Source organism: Montipora capricornis, chromosome 13 (genome assembly GCF_036669925.1).
Source record: "Montipora capricornis isolate CH-2021 chromosome 13, ASM3666992v2, whole genome shotgun sequence".
Classification (NCBI taxonomy): domain Eukaryota; kingdom Metazoa; phylum Cnidaria; class Anthozoa; order Scleractinia; family Acroporidae; genus Montipora; species Montipora capricornis.
This window is the reverse complement of record NC_090895.1, coordinates 34,107,245-34,126,201: the sequence shown is the minus strand read 5'-3', so window position 1 is coordinate 34,126,201 and position 18,957 is coordinate 34,107,245. Positions and strand designations below refer to the sequence as shown.

At 39.8% G+C, this 18,957-nt stretch overlaps 3 protein-coding genes and 1 non-coding gene across 4 annotated transcripts in view; 3 read left to right on the top strand and 1 right to left on the bottom strand.

Moving 5' to 3' along the window:
- The window catches only part of LOC138028377 (integrator complex subunit 6-like), a 23,684-nt gene extending 21,057 nt beyond the window's left edge, over positions 1–2,627 (top strand). The window contains exons 18-19 of the mRNA XM_068875894.1: positions 1–697; positions 1,886–2,627. The exon at positions 1–697 is cut by the window's left edge and continues 12 nt beyond it. Coding sequence (XP_068731995.1) covers positions 1–697; positions 1,886–2,088 — 900 coding nt within the window. The 3' untranslated portion in view covers positions 2,089–2,627. The remainder of the gene's footprint in view (positions 698–1,885) is intronic.
- A 1,381-nt stretch (positions 2,628–4,008) lies between these two features.
- On the bottom strand, positions 4,009–7,616 carry LOC138028380 (protein phosphatase 1 regulatory subunit 35-like). Its single transcript, XM_068875903.1, has 3 exons — positions 7,446–7,616; positions 6,055–6,283; positions 4,009–4,669 (listed from the first exon to the last, which is right to left on the bottom strand). Exons 1-3 carry the CDS (start codon positions 7,534–7,536, stop codon positions 4,222–4,224), a joined length of 768 nt encoding a protein of 255 aa, XP_068732004.1. The 5' UTR covers positions 7,537–7,616; the 3' UTR covers positions 4,009–4,221.
- On the top strand, positions 6,605–6,678 carry Trnan-guu (transfer RNA asparagine (anticodon GUU)). Its single transcript has one exon. It is a non-coding gene; the product is annotated as a tRNA-Asn (tRNA).
- A 1,244-nt stretch (positions 7,617–8,860) lies between the features above and the next one.
- Positions 8,861–18,950, top strand: LOC138029338 (transmembrane protease serine 9-like). Its single transcript, XM_068877073.1, has 8 exons — positions 8,861–9,114; positions 9,526–9,558; positions 10,831–11,126; positions 12,054–12,195; positions 13,526–14,311; positions 14,454–15,224; positions 16,512–17,282; positions 17,777–18,950. The coding sequence occupies exons 1-8, from the start codon at positions 9,072–9,074 to the stop codon at positions 18,502–18,504; spliced, it is 3,570 nt and encodes a 1,189-aa protein (XP_068733174.1). The 5' UTR covers positions 8,861–9,071; the 3' UTR covers positions 18,505–18,950.
- Positions 18,951–18,957: the final 7 nt, after the last annotated feature.

Genomic DNA, 18,957 nt, shown 5'->3' with positions numbered 1-18,957 from the left:
GATGAGGCAGATGTGAATGAAGCAATGGCAGGTCCACGGTCTGGTAAAAGACCTCTAATAGCCAACAGACCTGGTTCTCCAAGGGATAAGAAGAGGCAGCAAGAGACCCCACCAGTACGGTGGCCCAACAAAACAAACCAAAATGGGGGAAGCCCTCTTCCTTTGCCTCTCAACAACAAAGTACCACCTGACAAAAATGTGATGTTACAAGATGGCAAAATAAACAGTGTCTTTTCAGGCCATGGAATAAAACGAAAAAACAATGAGGGAAGCGAAGGTGCAAACAAGATGCTCAAAGCATCAAAAGGTCTTATTAAACCACAACTTGCAAAGCTCCAGCAGAGAATACACAACAAAGGGAAGGCAAACTGCAAACAACAATCAGCTGCAAAAAGTGATGGCAATGCGTTGGCTAAGAATGACTTTGTATCCTCAATCCTTAAAGAAGCGGTAACTTCTCAGAGTAAAACATTCTCAGGTCAAGGAGTTCCTGTTGTGAATTCCCATGACAATTCCGTGGGTAAAGATAAATTGACAAACTCTGAAACCAAGGAGCCACTTTTAGATGGCCTTACAAAAGGAAGAGCAGAGGGATTGTCACCAAGATCTCTGAAAAAACAGCTATTACGAGAAGCTTGGGAAGAAAATAGGTTAATAAAAAATCTGGTATTCAGAGACATAAGACAACCAGAAAAAAGTAAGTTGACAGTACTGGTGTTTATTGTTAATCCTCTAGGGTTCAAAGAGCCATGTGTGAAGGTAGGGTATTCTTATTCTAGAAAGGTGGTCTTAAAGATTCACTGTAAGGTTGGAAAGAAAAAGGTCTTTGTTTTGAAGATACATGTACTTGTTTTTTCACCCTAAATTTGGCCCAAAATATCTAATAATAATGATGATAATAATTGTTCAGGCATGATAATCACCTTGCTAGAAGATCTCAGCTAAGGATAAATTGAAATTACAGTATTCCCTCATTAAAAATGTGGACCCCAATTAGATACCAGTTTGAAACAAACATCACAGGGATTTATTTGCAGTTAGGGTAACAAGTAAGTATACTCTACTGAATAGCACTGCTGCAATATACTAGTATGGTATGCTCCTTGAAGTTTAGACTGTGTTGAAGTCCCTACCCCCTACCCATTCAGTAGATTTGTTGCTCTTCCTAGGGGATATTTGTATGTTTTTACTTGTCAGCCAACACAGCAGTTGTATGTCAGTGATGTGTCAGTGAATCACGTTGGCTGACGTTTGCAACGCATATAAACACTTTGATAATAAACCCCAGACAATGATTGAATGTCAGCTCTGTGCAAACGTGGATTTCACCATAAGTGTCAGGGCATTTAATTGAGAAAATAGTGTAGAAATTATTATTTCAGTCAAATTATTATATTTGTTTCCTTTCAAATTTTAGAGACAAGATTGTGCCTAAACCCCTAAATTCTTGGTTTGCACTCACATGATGAGATGGCCATGTTGATGTACAAAACAAAAGCAAAATGTTGCTTGCGTTTTGCATAATAATAGCGCCAAATTCCCAAAAGACTTTTTCGCTATTGTTTAGTGCATAAACAAATCATAATTATTCAAACAAGACCATGATGGCACCAACGTGGCCATCGATGACGTCGCATGCAGGCCAAGGATAATTAACAATTATTCGCCGAAGGCGAGGTGATTATTGGTGATTATTGGCAAAACGACTACTGGCAGCCATTTTGTCCGTCGAGGTGATTATCGGCTGATAATCCGAGATAGCGAGCCAATGAGAGCGCGCAATTTTGTATAATCACCTGTGTATTTATACTCATAATGTGATAATATTCAACTGCATTTTTTAGAAAGAAAAAACTCAAATATAGTGCAAAATTTTGCTTTTAAGGTGACGATGTTGTCCTTAATCGCATCACCAACTTGAAAGGATCTCTTGAAGTCCAAAGTGCTGCAGTACAAGAAATCATTGAAGAAGCAGAACTCTTTAAAAAGAAAGCATTGATTGAGAGATTATCATCACATCTTGAAACCCTACAGCAAAGACTTTCACCAGATTCAACTGATGCTAAGCTTGCAAAGAAAAAAAGATAACAGAGAGTAATGGGCTTAATTTGAAGAGCCCAGTTTGCTGTTAATGTTTTGATACATGTAAATTACTGACTTTGTAAATATTGATTACATTTTCACTTCGGACTTGCATCCAAATACGCTTGTCATACGTATGCATTTCTACAACTGTAAATTATTTCGCGTGTAGAACAAGTTAAGCAAGCATTGTCCTTTGGTGCATTTTTCATGGTTAAAATATTTTCATACATAAATTGGAAATACCCTCTTCAACACTTATGCATCTTTGATAACTGAAGAGCTCATCTTGGTTGCTGTCCGTTTGCTAATGACTAAGCAAAATGCTATTTTAAAGTTGGTAACTCTTGCAGAAAGTGACATTTTTCTGGAACTATCTCCTTCCCTTTCCTCATTGAAGTCAGTTGTGTTGCATTCTTTGCAACTGAGAAACACTTGGACCAATAAACCATTATAAATTCATTATTGGAAGTGATGACTTGGTTGGTTTGCCAACACGAGGAGGTGATGGCATCAAAATAATTAAAAGTATTTCTATACCAAAAGGAGTTCTGAGTTCCTTGTTTGTACTGAGTCCATGGTTTCAAGAAAGCAAAAGAAATTTTCTTCAAACCGAAAACAAAAGAAACCCTTTGTTTTCCATTTCAAAGGCATAGCTTATTTCTCGAAAATGAAGCTCTAATCAGGGGAAAAATCACAAGGTAACGTTCTCAAGATCAATTCCAGGCCACTTGCAAAATCTCAGCTGATTTTGAGAAAAATCGAAAAACAGCCAAAAATTCAAGACTCACCTCTTACTAGAACGCCCTGGGTCCTTTTAGTCTAAAATAGGTAGTTTCATTACCATAAAAAATATCTGCACTTCAACTAACAGGCGCGGTCAAAGTGTTTTCAATAACTCAACACAAAAGGGCTGTGTCATGCAAAATGATGTAATTTCATGACACCCAAAATGCCCCACAAGTAGAATGAAACATTACAATAACCACTTGAACACTTGAAACTGTTGAACAGCATCAGAGAAATACAGCATAAGGGAAGAGGAGCATGGATGGACGTGATTGAAACGGCTTGCATTTGGGTAGACTTGGGAAATGTCATACAAAAATTTGGTTTATCAACAGAGTTGATAATGTAAATTGACCACCGTACAGAGAATTTTAGAATCTCTTTTAGAATCTCTTTTAGAATCTCTGTACGGTGGTCAATTTACATTATCAACTCCGTTGATAAACCAAATTTTTGTATACTACTTCCCCACCGACGCAGCACCACAGTTTCTTTAGAAACTACCCCTTCATTCATTGGGAAATGTCAGTCCAATGTATTTGAAGTTTATGGCAAACCGCCTGGATAAAGGTCCTTTTTTGCTCCAAATCATCTTGTTTGTGATGTAACTATAATTTTATCAGTAAAGGAATTCCCATCACCATTTTAGAGTTTTAAACTGGTGATTAACTAAAGATATCCCCAGAACACCCTAAAATAGCATGACATACATGAAGCCCTTTTAAATGCAGCATGTTGAAACCATTTTGACATCCTGGGAGGTTCAGCATTTGGTTTTGTGCATCTGACTGTTCTGTTCAACAATTTTGAAGGAAATATTTGGCCTTAAAGAGACCCTGAAGTAACTAAGAGATTGCACTGGTTTTTTTTCCTTTGGTAGGGGGGTGGGGGGCTTATTAACCATTAAATGTTTTGACTCTGCCACGCTTGTGCAATGCATCTCTTGTTTTCAAACTTTTGCATTCCTTAAGAACCTCCTGCAAATGAACAGAGTGTAGTCTGCTTTGTTGCTGTCTTAAGACTTACCATTGTAGTAACAATTAAACAAAGCAAATAGCCCCTTATTCCTGTTCTATGAAATACATCCACAATTGGCTGAATTTTGCACTTTGTGCTGTAACCTGTGATCAGGCATTCTTTTCGTATTTTTTTGTCTTTGTACTCTTGAAACACTTTCCACACATCTGGCAAGGCCAGATCTTCTACTCAAGGGTCTCTCACCACCAATGTTTCTGTTTTTTGAATGTACATGCAAACTGGATAAAGAGCTTTAGGTCAAGTTGTTAGTTGTTTAGTGTCTAACCCTAGTTTATCATTCATATTAGAAAAAGTATCAAATGTCTCTGTAAATCATTCTTGCCAGCATTGAAGGTGCCGATACAGGTCAAATACATGAGTTGGTGAAGCTGGTGTTGGTTTAGGCAATGGCTCCTCCTTATAGAACTCTTCGCAATCGAAGTGAGCCGCTTGTGTCTCAAACTCCTCAGAGAAAAATGCCATAATATCTGGTTCCTGTGATTGAGACTTGATGGTCTTAAAGGCACTTCTTGCTTTCGCATGTGTGCACTCTGCAAGTACATGTTTATCGTCAACATCAAGAGGGACCAAATCAGAGTAAATGCGACTACCCTTCTTTACGTTCACAGCTTGGGCAACTTTTTCTCCAAGGTTTGTTCTGACAATTTCAGACTGTTCAAGCTCTTCAGCTATTGCAGCAGCTGCATCAAATTTCTCCCTTTGAAGAACAGCCAGCTTTCTGCCCATTTGGTTAGTGGAGTTCATAGATGGTTGAGCCAGGCTAAAAAACAAAACAAAACTAGGGTTGTATATGTTTACACTGAAACCACTCACAATGAAGTGCTTTAATGAACAGGAGCCAGTTGTGAGAACAGTATGAGTTTATCCTTGCGAATCCTGTGGCAAGCTTTTTCTCCATGTACTACACCACTTAGATTCTCGCTCCGCACATATTTTTTTTTTTAAGTCTTCACCTAATACCATGATACACCAAGTTCTGGCTCTTTTTTCCTCTCTTTTTTCAAACATTCCAACCATCCCATTATACCAGGAACTGTCCCAGTTAATAGACTAGGTTGTCCAGCTGTCCCGTTTTCCATAATATTTTGAAAGCTCTTATTTTTCAATATCATTATGGCTCACATGATAAATACATGTATGAATGAATTTCATTTGCTTCAGTACATATGATATTAATTAATATGATATCTGAAGTAATTGCCAATTTTGTCTTTGATCAATTTAGTTTTCATAGCACGCATATATTTTTTGGTAATTTTCCATTCTCTCGCAATTTATACACATTTTGCAAGGGCTACATGAAGTAGAGCAGCATGACAAAAGCAGACACATGGTCACAGGCTCTTAGCTTAAATGCAAAATTGGTGGGATTTGTCCGGGATTGTACCGCATTTAGGGGTTTAGAGGTTGGAATGTTTAGGGATTCTTTCTCATCATATTCTTATGCCCAAATACATATTGGGACAAATTGGATTTCTAGCCTGCGGCAAAAGTTGTGGTGTCAGACACTTGCAGACTGCAGACTAACCATAAATCACAGTTATTGAAAGCTAACAGTTTTAAAATGGGTGTTAAGACTTAAAAAACTGTTTATCAGCACTATTTGAACTGCTCATTAGCATAATTTGTAGGCAGTCTGTCATATGCCTCAAAAGTTCATGGAACCCGAGACCAACCTAAAACATCTCATGTCAGGTTACAAGCAAAATTCTGGGTTGACATTTTTTTGCTCCAATTCGATTACACAGCTAAGATCCTAAACGAAACAAAATAATATTTTAACCTGTAGTGCCCATTCGGTCGTTCCATTTTTTCATCCGCACCCCCCCCCCCCCCCCCCCACTTCCCCGCTAAGTATGGCGCGTTTTTTGTTTTTTTCTTCAAAGATGCCAACAAAATTTGGATCCCCAGACATTTTTCAAAGGCGCCGACAACATATCAACCCTTCAGATTTCATTTTTAAAAGGGTGACGACAAATAATTGAGGGTATGGATTTCAGCCATCGGATAAAAAATGGAACGACCCATGGTTAAACATAGTCAACAGAGTACCATTGAACATTCAATTTCAAACGACAACAGTGACTAAAGCTTGCAAAACGCAGCCAATCATTGCTTGATTTTTGTAAAGCAACGATTGCTTACCATGCGAAAGTCTTTTTTTTTTCATCCGGAGGATTTTCTGAGATGTCTGTCGGAATCTTGAATCTGTTTTGCTGAATGATAGGTCGCTTCGTTGTTGACTTCGTCGATTTCTTCTCTGGAGTGAGATCCAATTGAGTACTTTTAAACAGAGCGGTTGGGTATTGGTAAAAGGGCTTTGGAGGCAATCGTATACTCTCAGAATCCATGATAAGAAGGTCTTGATCCTTGACTTAAAAAAAGACAATTCTCTCTTCAGAAAAAAGCCATTTTGAATTTGCCGCAAATTACGACATATTCATGATCATTACACGAGCTACATAGTGTTTGCAGCTTTATCCGCTGACCAAAATGCTTAAATCTCCCCTAGTTCCCCACTGTCCCACAGTGCGGATGAATAAGGATATGGACTAAACTTGTTAAAGTATTTCCTTTCGAAACTGGTTTTAGACATCTGCATTGAATCATGATGTAGTTCGAGTTTCGTACCTGTGACTGCATGACTTTTGCCGATATGTTTAAAATTTTACTTTACAACCTGAAGCTGAAAAGTGTCTCCGTGGCGCAATCGGTTAGCGCGTTCGGCTGTTAACCGAAAGGTTGGTGGTTCAAGCCCACCCGGGGACGATTTTATTTCAACTTTTCCCCGAAATCTTACGAGTAGACATATGTAACTTATGCAAGTAAATTATGGGAAGAGATAGATTAGTACGCTGTTTCGACATCCTTTCGTGCTATGCCAGCCGCTCGCTGGATGAATACAGGATTAACAATTATTAATAAAAGGTACGTAACCTTCAGTGTCCTTCAGTAAACTTATATGGTATGGTATGGCAAGGTCTTCTCGCAGCCTTTAAGGGCCTACTGACGTATTTTTTGGGGTGCGTTGCTAAGGATGTCATGATTAAGTAATTTGAGAGAATTTGGCATTATTTTGGTCAGTTTCCAACTTTTGTGAACCAATGACCACAAATATGACGACAACATGCCACGCCCATGGTCACGTGACCAATAAAAAGAAAAGTCTAAATTTGTCTACGTGCTACACAATTTGGGTATTTAAACAGTAAAAACTATGTGAACATTTAGGTGTTCTCATAGATAGTAATCTCTCGTGGAGATATCACATAGATCACATTTCATTTCATCCAAAATAAGCAAAGGTGTTGGTATTATTGCGAGGCTCAGGCATTTTGTACCTACAAATACTCTTATAAGAATTTATCGATCGTTAATTGAGCCATATATTTCTTATGGTCTTACCGCCTGGGGCCAAGCTGCTAATTGTTATCTGATCAAAGTACTTATTCTGCAAAAAAGAGCTCTCCGTTTAATATACTTCTCTGACTGCACAGCTCATGCAATTCCTCAGTTTCTAAGCTCCAGCATATTACCTTTGCATTTACTTTTCTTTAAGTATATAGCTATCCTCGTGCATGACGTTGCTAACCATTGCGCTTCCTCCAAAATTACTGATCTTTTCATTCGTTCTGACTTTATACACTCTCATTATACCAGATTTTCAACTGTTGGTAATTTTCACGTATCTAGAACTAATCAACAGTTATTGTCCTTTTCAAGAACTGGGACAAGAATTTGGAACAAAATTCCTCCTAAGCTACGCAAGTTGAGTAAAGCACTTTTTAAGCAAAAATTGCGCAAATTACTCTTAAAGGTTTTAGAGATTGAGGAGGTCTATGTTGATATTAGGGCGATTACTTCTTCTCGTCTTTTTTCTTTACTGATCTAGCTTACTTGTTTATCATTACTGTTTATTGTTGCTCTCACTGTCACAACTATATTGTCAATAATTTCAATTAATTAAAATAATTAATTAATTTTAATTCAATTTTAATAAGTCTTGGTAAATGATTGTGAAAATCAAAATTTATCGTTAATTGTTACCCACCTCGAATAGCTATGCTAACTGTGGGTAACAAATATTGTACAGTTGTTGTTGTTTATCTATTAATAAATTGATTGATTGATTGAATTTGTATTCGTTTTTGCATCCAGCCAAGCATGGTTTTCTTTTTATTTTGAAAAATGTTCTTTTTAGAGAGATTAACGATACTGAAATACCCATACTAACATTTTCAAAAAAGATGATTTGAAAAAACCAATGCTTAGCTATATTCTGTATTTGGAGGTGAAACGAGCCACATCAAAAAAAAAAATAATTCAATTTAAAGACCGCCGGAAATTTAGCTTTTTCTCAAACCGGAAGTCAGTTTGTTTGCGCATGAGCAGTTGATCTGAGGACGAGCGCGAGGAAAAACCTTCGATGCAAACAACAATTAGGAAATTGTTATCAAATTTTCCAACGTCGGGTGAGTGGGTTTTCTGGTCAGCTCACGATATAATGACGTCAGTCACGGGAGTAACATTTCACTTCCTTAGCAACGCGCGAAAAATCCGTCCTTGTGCCCTTAACTTCAAATGTTATCATAGAGTGCAGGAAACGAGAGAGAACACCCGTATATACGCTACGCGCAAAGCGTGGCGTGAAACAAACGCGCGCGTGAAATCAAATGCGTGTTCACACTGCTGTTCAATGAAGCACGGAGTGAATCAGTGAAAATCGCTTCTGAATGCCTATTCAGTAAGGAATATATCTGAAGAATTAGACAATGAAGAGTTATAAACTAACTTAAAAGAACATTTGACCAGGAGTCTAGTTTCTCTAAGGGCTTCTGTCTGTCATAGAAGCATGACATATGCCTAATTAAAGGATGATTCTTGATGGTCCTTATCTTATGTAAATTGAGTTCTGAATGTTAATATGTATTATATGGATTTTTAGCGTCGGTATCGTGTATCATTTTAACAATTTCTTGCTTGCAAACATAAACACAGCAGCCAGATCTCTGTTATCTCTTCGTAGAAAACGCAACAAAATATTGTGTATGCACTTGTTGGTAGCTGTACATGTACCGCGGTACATGTAACGTTGGCATTCCGTCGCACACCTTTGTTGACATTCTCTAACAAGCTAACAACGAGTTCGTTGCTAAACAATAATGGCGAAGAGTTTAGTGGTGTTCCTGTTTTTTGCTGTTACTGGTAAGTCTCAGTATCCAGCTCTGTTCACAAGTTTCGAGTTAAAACTGCAATAGCACTTACTCAATCTCGGTAGGTGGATGTGTTTCAGTGAAATGTATCTTACGGAGTTGTTAACTTTAAGATCGAGAGTAAATAGTTCTCACAAGGGTGAATAATGTATGGTTAGGGCTATTCCCAGGGCTACAGCCTTTGGAAAAAATAACTTAGGAATCTACAGCTACTTCTTTTGAGCTCTGTGCTGTTGAACCGAACTTCAGAAGACTTTCACGGCGGTCGTATTCTTGTCAACATAGGTCAACATACGTACATCATGATCACAAATAAAAGCCCAAGTTTATGATGATTTTCGGCGGGCCAAAGGCTTGACCTCATATTTCTTTGCTTGACCTCATATTTCTTTGCTTGTTTCAGGCTTTGCAGCACAATCTTCCGCACTATTCTCAGGTAAGACAAAAGAGAAATAAAAAACGATAAAGAAACGAAACCTTAGTTGAGTAAGCTGTAGGCTGTTTTTTCGCAGACAGAACCGTTTCCTATGGCCGAAACCCAATACTTTCTTTTGTTACATGTTTAGAGAACAAGACTGTATCAATATTGTCAATCAGTGGCACTAATTCTCATTACAATCCTTGCTTCAATTTCTGGTTTAAGCCCATTGATTGTAGTTCTTCGGAGTTATCTCGAGAGATAACTGGAAAAGAAACGGTGATTGATGGACATCTTTTATTTTACCAATCACATGAAGTTTTTCGTTTTGTAGGTAACTTGTGCTTGGGACAATCCGTGTGATTATTTTTATATTTAATTTTTCAAAACATTAAATTTCACGGAAAAGCTGTAGTAGTTGCATAATAGTTTCACCTGTCCAGACGTAAGGTTGTCGTTGCTTTTACTCTGCTGGACAAATTTGTTTAGTATTGGATATTTCTCTACCAACAGAAATAGTTCATTACAGTCGTAGAAAGTCTGAACTTAATTTCTCTGGGTAGATCTATATACCCTTTATGTTTCGCATGATAGTTAAATTTATCTTGCTTGCATAGACTTAAGAGCAAGATCTTTCAGAATTTAGCCTCCAGATTTAGTGAATAGAATCTATTTTTATTTTTTTGTTTCATAGACCTAGTATTGGAGTTGTAGGCTCTTGGTTATGGGCTCCAGTCCTGTCTCTTGTTAGCTCTTGTTATTGTAAAACAGGCCGTACCAAACTTATGTACGTTTCTCGATAACCCTGAAGCCTTTCGAGCGCATTTCGGGTGGCATAAGTCCTTTTTTAGCTTGAGACGTAGCTTGAGAAGCATTAAACTTTGCCTTTTTCTAGTATGGGTGAAATGAACAAACATCATCTTTTGCGAACAAAGTTGTATTTTCACAAATGGCTATTCGAGCCCTGATAGTTCGCGGGACTTACCGATAAACGCTCGCGACTTGATAAAAACGCACATATAGAGAGTACGCTCAATTCATTGGGAATAAAACGATATAATTTCTTGCAAAGATTAAAAAATAATTATACTGAACGATTCCACAGAAAAATGCTTCCTAAGTACCTCTCTTGATTTCAATTGTCTCTCTTGAGGATTTCCGATTTATATTTCCGTAAAAATATTGGTTGGATGTCGATTACGTATGTAACGTGTAATGTAACTGAAGTGAATCACTTCTCTACCACCCTTAACAATGAGACGTGACTTGAGTGTTTTCTAATTTTGGTAGCATGGTCAAGATGTAACACTGAGCTGGGGATGCAAAGCTATTGGATACGCAATGCTGATATCACAGCGTCGTCCATTCTTGATTCATTTCATGACCCCGGAAACGCCCGTCTCCATGGGAAAGGGGCTTGGATGCCACTTGTTCAAGATAACAAGCAATTTTTGCAGATTGATTTCAAGGACGAGGCTAACGTGTCTGCTGTCGCTCTTCAAGGTCATCCTAACTATGACGATTGGATCACGAAATTTGCGCTTTCATTCAGCTTCGATGGCAAGGCATGGGACGATTTTCATGAGGTAAGAACAAGAGAAGATAGCAGCTTCCTTAAAACGTTTAACTATTACGGAAAGCCACTGGCTCAGACAGAGATTATAATGATTTAAAGTCTTGAAGGGAACGCTTTTAGGCCTTTGATCAAAACTGATTTCTTTATCAGAATGATACTGGATGAATTTGTATTTCAGCTTTGCGATGTATCTAGATTCGGAAGGGAAGGGAGAAACGGCGGGAGAACGAGGAGGTCGCGCGAGGAAGACGGGAGGGGAACTCGCGCGACCTCCTCGTTCTCTCGCCGTTACTCATTTCCCTTCCCCTTCTCACCAAAAAGTTAAACACGCTCCGTAAACATGGTTAAAATTCGAAACATTTGTAGAACAGTGTGGTAGAGGCGCTGGTTTTGCATCCTATTTAGCCTCACACGCAGACCGGCGGTTCCTAGAGCTTCGTCACGCGTACTTCCCCCACGAAGCCCTAAGAACCTCTGCGTGGGATGCTACATCCTGCTGAGACAATTCTAAAAATCAATCTTTTAAAACTTAGGTTATGCATCGCATTTGAAAGTTGAATTTTCTGTTCGTTAAATAAAAGAATTTTTAGCTCCTGAACCTTGCAGTCCTTCTCCCGATTTGCCTGCATCTGAAATCGTGTTCACGCTTTGGTCGGTTTGAACCTCCCATGAATATTTGTTCAAAAAGTAAAACTGAATGACAAAAACCCGGTTAAGTTCATCTGGTTAGATTTACTGAGTCAACCGGTTTAGTTGGTGTAAGGCGGAATGAGTCTTCCCGCTTCAGTCATTCTTTTTATTATAACATGATGTGTGTGCATTTTCGGCTGGCGCTTATTCCGTGTGCTTAGAAGAAGTAGGAAGACACCTCTTCCTTAAAACTATGTTTTCCTTTCTTTTGACCGCACTGATTTCGTCAAAAAATCTCTTCTTTAAGGTTTTTAACGGAAGCTACAACAAAGACGAGGTCAAAACTGTTTATCTACCCGAGTTAAAGAAGTTGAGGTTTTTACGTATAAAACCAACCGAGTGGCACGGTGGTATTGCGCTAAGAATGGAAATTTATGGTTGTATGAAAGGTTAGTTTTCTTCTTCACGAAATATTTGGGTTCATTTTGGTCTATTGAGGCCAATTCTTTGTCACGCGGCTTAAATATTAAAATGGCTGATTAGTGTCTACAAAGGACGCTTAATATTTGTATGGGAAAAGTGATTGTCGCAGTGAGACAGCAATTGATACCGCTGATCTCTACGAATATTTTCAGGAAGATCTGAGTACCTTCCGATTTAGTACTGAAAATGGAGGAACATATTGTGGTCATTCGGTAGTTCCCTTCTCTGAGGTCTATGCTTACTGCAGAGAGGGTGGTTTCTGGTCTGTGCTCCGGAACAAACCGGTGCAGGTAGTAAGGGGCAGTAATACGTTTCCCATAACTTTGCGTTTGGCTTTTTGCTGTCTTTTAAGATCCTTTTTACTAAAAAGTAATGGCACAACAGTCAAGTTCACATGCATTGGGAACTCGTTATCGTTTGCGAGTGGTGCACCGGGAACGACTCCCCTTTTTCGAACCCAAAAAAGGTTGACTAAAGAGGCAAGAATGGGTGAGTGCAAAAGATCTGGTCCTTCTCTAGTGGTCCTGAAATGTCCAAAAGCTCATGTGAAGTTAAAAGGTAGTTTTAGCTTCAGTTTTTTTTTTTGTTGAACGATGTTGACTGCTTGGGTGGGCAAAAGGTTCAGAAAACATCATCAACATTTGATTCAACAAAGTTGTATTCAGTCCCAGACAGCGGCCGTGGTTGTTACTATGGATACGGACATGGATACGTCATTGACCCACCGATTAGCGCGCACGCTCATTTCCAACAATGTTGAAAGGGGTACGGGTTGCAAATGGTCTCAACATCGCTGTTCAAAAAAATCGAACGGGTGTTTTACAATGTCTGCAAAATCCTCGCGCGCTCATTGGCTAATTTTACTGTCAATAAGCGGACAGACACAAAAATTTATAATTTATGCGATAATGACGCGATATTGCTCACGTCAGATTGAAGTTTCTCGCATTTTTGTCCCGCGTTCTTCTCGTGTTTTGACTTAATTTTGATCACTCTGCCTTATTTTGTTATTGTAAAAAACAAATTGATGTCAGTTTTTCATGCGTCTGTCCTGTTATTTATCTGCTATCGTATCGCCTCGTGGATCCACAGCTTCTTTGACAATGTTATGACGAAATTCATTGTCAATAACAGGACAGACGCATGAAAAACTGACATCAATTTGTTAATTGAAGCAATGTTGAAGCCACTTCTTTAAGATTTTTCAGTCGTAGCCTGTGTTCTGATTATTCAGGAAATCATATTCGACTTTCAGCTCCTAACGTTTTTTAAAAGAATTGCTTTATTTTCTCTTAGAATATTCAAGATGTGGATATCGTCCCGAAACGCACTCCCGCCAAAGGCGTATCGTCGGCGGCAAGATTGCGCAGCCAAACTCATGGCCGTGGCAAGTGGAATTTGCTGAAAAAGGCAACAACGTACACTCTTGTGGCGGCTCAATTATCCACCCACGGTGGATTCTAACAGCAGGACATTGTGCAGATCCATATTATAACTCCGCTCCTAAAGAAATACGACTTGGAGAACATGACCGAGTTGTTCTAGAAGGGTACGAGGAGGTTCTTGATGGGGACAGGTTCTATATACACCCAGGATTTAAACATGATCGACCGAGTTATGTTAGCCCAGGAGACTATGACATTGCACTTTACCATCTGAAGCGACCGGCGACTTTTCACAGTCGGGTGAGCCCGGTTTGTATGCCTGACGAGGACTCGACCTTACCCGAAGATGTTGGTCGGGTCTGCGTCGTAACCGGTTGGGGCCATACTGTAGAATATGGGAATTTTTCTGAAGTTCTACAAGAAAATCAAGTACCGATAGTATCACGCGAGGAGTGCAATAAGAACGATTCCTATGACGGGTACATAACTGAGAACTTCATGTGCGCAGGATTTGAAGGAGGAGGAAAGGACGCTTGTCAAGGTGATAGTGGTGGTCCATTGGTTTGTCAAGATGATGGTGGGAAGTGGGTGCTCGCCGGAGTTGTGACGTGGGGTATTGGATGTGCAAGGCCCCACAAGTATGGAGTGTATGCAGATGTACGAAGATTGCTTCCATTCATAGAAAGCACCATGTTTGGTAAGAAAAGATTCTTTTTGTTTTTATTTCGGTGCTGAGAAATCTTAGATAATTGTTACCCAAATTCCACAGCAGTCTTTAACGTGCCAATTGGTTTTAAATTAATTCGCTGCTGGTTTTTTTGCCATTTTTATTCAAACAGGTTACCCAGAATGCGGCGTACGGCCGGAGTCTTCTCAGATTGCACGCATCGTTGGTGGACGGGAGGCTCAACCCAACTCCTGGCCTTGGCAAGTCGATATTCTCCTTAACGGCACTGCTCACTTATGTGGAGGATCTCTGATTGCTCCTTCCTGGATTGTGACATCAGCACATTGCTTTTATCTTTACAATAATCCAAGCCAATGGCAGGTGAGGGTTGGCGAACACAATGAATCTATATACGAAGGCTTTGAAGAAAGGATTGATATTGAAAATATAACTGTTCATCCTGGGTTTAGATTGGGCAGTTACAGTAATCCTGGTGATTATGACATTGCGATCATTAAACTCAAAAGACCAGCGGTGTTCCACAAGCGAGTGCACTCCATATGTCTCCCGGATATGGAAACCAGTTTTCCAGCCGGAAAATCCTGTTTTACCACTGGATGGGGAAGGCAAAACGAGAGTGCTGCCGAGTATTCTGATGTTCTCCGCGAAGTCGAGGTGAATCTGGTGTCAAAAGAAGTCTGTAACAGCAATATTTCATACCAGGGCATCATAAATGAACGATATCTGTGCGCAGGTTTCCAAGAAGGCGGTAGGGACGCGTGTTTTGGTGACAGTGGTGGGCCACTTGCGTGTCAGATTGAAAACGGTAGCTACGTCTTGACAGGCGTGGTGAGCTGGGGTGTAGGGTGTGCTAGAGAAAACAACTATGGAGTATACCTGGATGTACGGTTTATGCTGCCATTCATTGAGAGCACCCTGTACGGTAAGATTTATGTCAGTAACATTTTTACTAAAGCCTTTAAGCCATTTTTTGTCTTAAAAACGTCAACATACATATTACCAGGAGACTGCAACTCCGATACTTGGTCTATGTAACGGCATTTTCACAGATCAAGCTATTTTTAGACGAGTTGTTGAAAAAGATTTGGCTTGCAGGAGCAACCTTTCTCAATCCCGTGGGTCAGTAATAATTTCTCATGCAAGACTTTAGATTGGCTGGAAAGGTCTGGTTTCGTCGAAAAATCAATCTAAAAATAACTCGGTCTTTAAAAACGCCGTTTCCAAATACAATGAAGTTGTACTCTCCCAGTAATGGACTCCTCATTTTACTTTACTCCTCAGACTACTCCAATACTAGTGACTGGCCATGCGGCGTCATTGCACTACCTTTGGAAGCCCCTCCCATTAGGTGATGGAAGAAACTAGAGATGTTAAGCATGACTTTTATGCCAAACGGCAAACGTCGGAGTGAAATAAGGGTTTTGCCAAAAATATAAGAACCCTGCTTGATATTAGGACGTTTCTGTCCTGTTAACTCCAGATATCCAGCAACTTCTCAAAGGAACGAGGCAAGTTAAAATGAGAGGATTTTCACGCTTTTATGACAAGCAGGAGCCTGCCGTTTCCCGTTTGGCGTTGGACTTAAACGTCATGCATAACCTTTCCACTGTCTTCCATGACACTGCAGACACAGTAAAGAAGAAAGACCTTCGAATTTTAAAGCGTCCTTATTTGAGTATTTTGACCTTATTTTCTTCTACTTGGAATAGTGTCAATGATATCTTGTCTTGAATTAATTATTGTTCGTCAGAACGGCCAAAATTCGATTCTCAAGTGATTTCTGTTAGTTTACTCCCACAAGCAATAATCATTTTTTTAAACGCCTTTCCCAACAACCAAAATCTGTGCAACGAAATTGGAGCTGCGATATTTTAAACCTGAGCAAGTGAAGAAATCACAAGAGAAGACATAACCTGATAGCCTGTTCAAAGGGTAGACAAGACGTGGCTGCGAAAGGTGATTTTTCTCTTGAGCTCCGTTCCAAGTAGCGCCCTTTGCTCCCTCGTACCCAGGCATCTCAAAGGTGGAAAGGGGCGAAAGAGCAAAATGAAAATGACCCTCCCTTCCCTCCCCTTGCACTACGCTTGCAAAGTAGGCTTTCTCTTAATCCAATAAGCCATTTCCGAGTTCATGTCTGCCTCCTCTTCAAAGTGCGAGGTTTTTTGTGATGGTAATTACTTCTATTTTACATATGAATGATTTTTTGTAGGTTATCCTTCTTGTGGATTGCGCCCAGTCCCTTCTCCTACATCACGCATTGTTGGTGGACGCGAAGGTATTCCCAACTCCTGGCCTTGGCAAGTCGATCTTCTCCTTAACGGCACTGCTCACTTATGTGGAGGATCTCTTATTGCTCCTTCATGGATTGTGACATCAGCACATTGCTTTTATCGTTACAATAATCCAAGCCAATGGCAGGTGAGGGTTGGCGAACACAATGAATCGATATACGAAGGCTTTGAAGAAATGATTGATATTGAGAATGTTACGGCTCATCCTGGATTTACAGTGGGCAGTTACTATGACCCTGGTGATTATGACATTGCGATCATTAAGCTCAAAAGGCCAGCGGTGTTCCACAGACGAGTACACTCCATATGTCTCCCGGATATGAAAACCAGTTTTCCAGCCGGAAAATCCTGTTTTACCACTGGATGGGGCAAGCAAAATGAGAGTGCTGCCGAGTATTCTCAGGTTCTGCGCGAAGTCGAGGTGAATCTGGTATCAAGACAAGTCTGCAACAGTAATATTTCATACCAGGGCTTCATAAATGAACGATACCTGTGCGCAGGTTTTCAGGAGGGTGGTAGAGACGCTTGTTTTGGTGACAGTGGTGGGCCACTGGCTTGTCAGTTAGAAAACGGTAGCTACGTTTTGACAGGCGTGGTGAGTTGGGGAGAGGGATGCGCGCGAGCTAACAAATATGGAGTATACCTGGATGTACGGTTTATGCTGCCATTCATTGAGAACACTATTTACGGTAAGCTTTATTTGTAAATCAATTGTTAGTACAACTGCCACCGTTGGAGCGCTAAGAACTGAGCCGCCCCATCGTAAATTAGTCTGCTTTATAAGAAATGTAAAACTGATAACAGCTCCCCATATTCACAAATTCACTAATTCTCCCCATATTGACTAATAATTGGTCGTTATGGGAAAGTAGGGATAAGACTATTTTGTGGTGTAAACGTCTACAAAGATGCGACTATAATAGAGCTCTGGTAGATCCCAAAACGACCGGACCTTACTTGTGAAATGCATGTATGATATAGCAATTAGGTAAAGAGAATTTTGCATCCAAATTAGAAAAATGGTAATTCGTGGATTCGGAATACTTACTAGGTTGACAGTTCAAATGTATCAAGATATACAGAACCATGCGCATGACCTGACGACATTAATGAATTTTCATGTGCTACACCTTGTTAAGAAAATATTTAAGGAATAGCTCATATGTTCTTGTTGATCTTGTAGGTCATCCGAAGTGTGGAATTAGATTTTCGTCTCCATCCACATCTCTAACGCGCAGCCCAGGTGAGGCCCATCCTTATTCTTGGCCTTGGCAAGTTGAAGTGTTATTCCGAAACAAGCATGCATGTAGCGGTGCCTTGATCGATAGTAACTGGGTTATAACATCAGCTGCGTGTGTTAACAAGAGTGAAATACCTGCTTACTGGTCAGTTCGCCTTGGAGAACACAGAAGAACGCTGTTTGAAGGATATGAAGAAACCATTAAGGTTAACGATGTTGTTGTTGATCCTGAAGGTCATGTTGCGTTATTGAAGATGGAGAGAGTTGGTGTACTGCATCAGCGTGTTACCACTGTATGTTTACCGTCTCAAGAGACCACTTTTCCAGTAAATGAATCCGAATGTTATGTAACCAGCTGGACATTTAGTGAACAGCAGGGAAATCTCTCTGATGTGTTAATCCAATCACAAGTCGAATTAGCCTCCGTGGAAGTTTGTAACGCATCGTATGGAGGGGCTATAACCATGTATGAGGGTTGTGTTAACTCGTCTTTGGCCTCCCCCGTTTGCTCTGTTGAAAAAGGCGCGCCATTGGTTTGCCCAGGAAATAATGGACAGTTTCTTCTCGCTGGAGTAGTGTCTTACGAGGACTGGTGCTCTAATCCGGGAAAATTTGGGGTCTTTGTTCATATTAAAACTATGCTTTCGTTTATTTATAAAACCACAATGTAGTTGTCCCAGTAGTTTCCAATAGTAGTTTCCAAGTATTTCAAAACAGAATTCCCGCCACGACTGCGACTATTTTAGAAGTGGCCGAAGGTCGTCATTTTCCGGGCGTTAATTGTGAGTTGCTAGGGGTTCGTTTCTCGAAAGTCCCGAAACTTTTCGGGTCTGTATCTTGAGAACAGAGAGGTTTTAAGTTGTCAAACTTCACAATTATTTTGCTTTTAAGTCATCTTGAAAACAGGTTAAAGACCAGCCTATCAAAACAAGCAAATTGCGATTTCGTTACAAATGTCTTCAGTTCGGTCCCGAACATTTTCGGGACTTTCGGAAAACGGGCCATAGATTAGTATCATAGTTTTAGTTGGTGTGTTCTCTTCTTTTCATAATTCTCCGAGTAATTTCGTTGTTAAGAGTCGTACGGCGATAATCATATTAAAACTGCTGAAAAGACACTTTAAG

What these genes read in the sequence shown, in the direction of transcription:
- LOC138028380 (XM_068875903.1), bottom strand. Translation starts at nt 7,536, where the DNA reads ATGAAAAGATCAGTAATTTTGGAGGAAGCGCAATGGTTAGCAACGTCA. An exon ending in AAAGAAAAGTAAATGCAAAG is followed by an intron (nt 6,284 to 7,445) that starts GTAATATGCTGG and finishes TCTTTTTTTAAG; the next exon opens with TCAAGGATCAAGACCTTCTT. An exon ending in AAAAAAAAGACTTTCGCATG is followed by an intron (nt 4,670 to 6,054) that starts GTAAGCAATCGT and finishes TTTGTTTTTTAG; the next exon opens with CCTGGCTCAACCATCTATGA.
- LOC138029338 (XM_068877073.1), top strand. Translation starts at nt 9,072, where the DNA reads ATGGCGAAGAGTTTAGTGGTGTTCCTGTTTTTTGCTGTTACTG. An exon ending in ATCTTCCGCACTATTCTCAG is followed by an intron (nt 9,559 to 10,830) that starts GTAAGACAAAAG and finishes TAATTTTGGTAG; the next exon opens with CATGGTCAAGATGTAACACT. An exon ending in CATTGAGAGCACCCTGTACG is followed by an intron (nt 15,225 to 16,511) that starts GTAAGATTTATG and finishes GATTTTTTGTAG; the next exon opens with GTTATCCTTCTTGTGGATTG.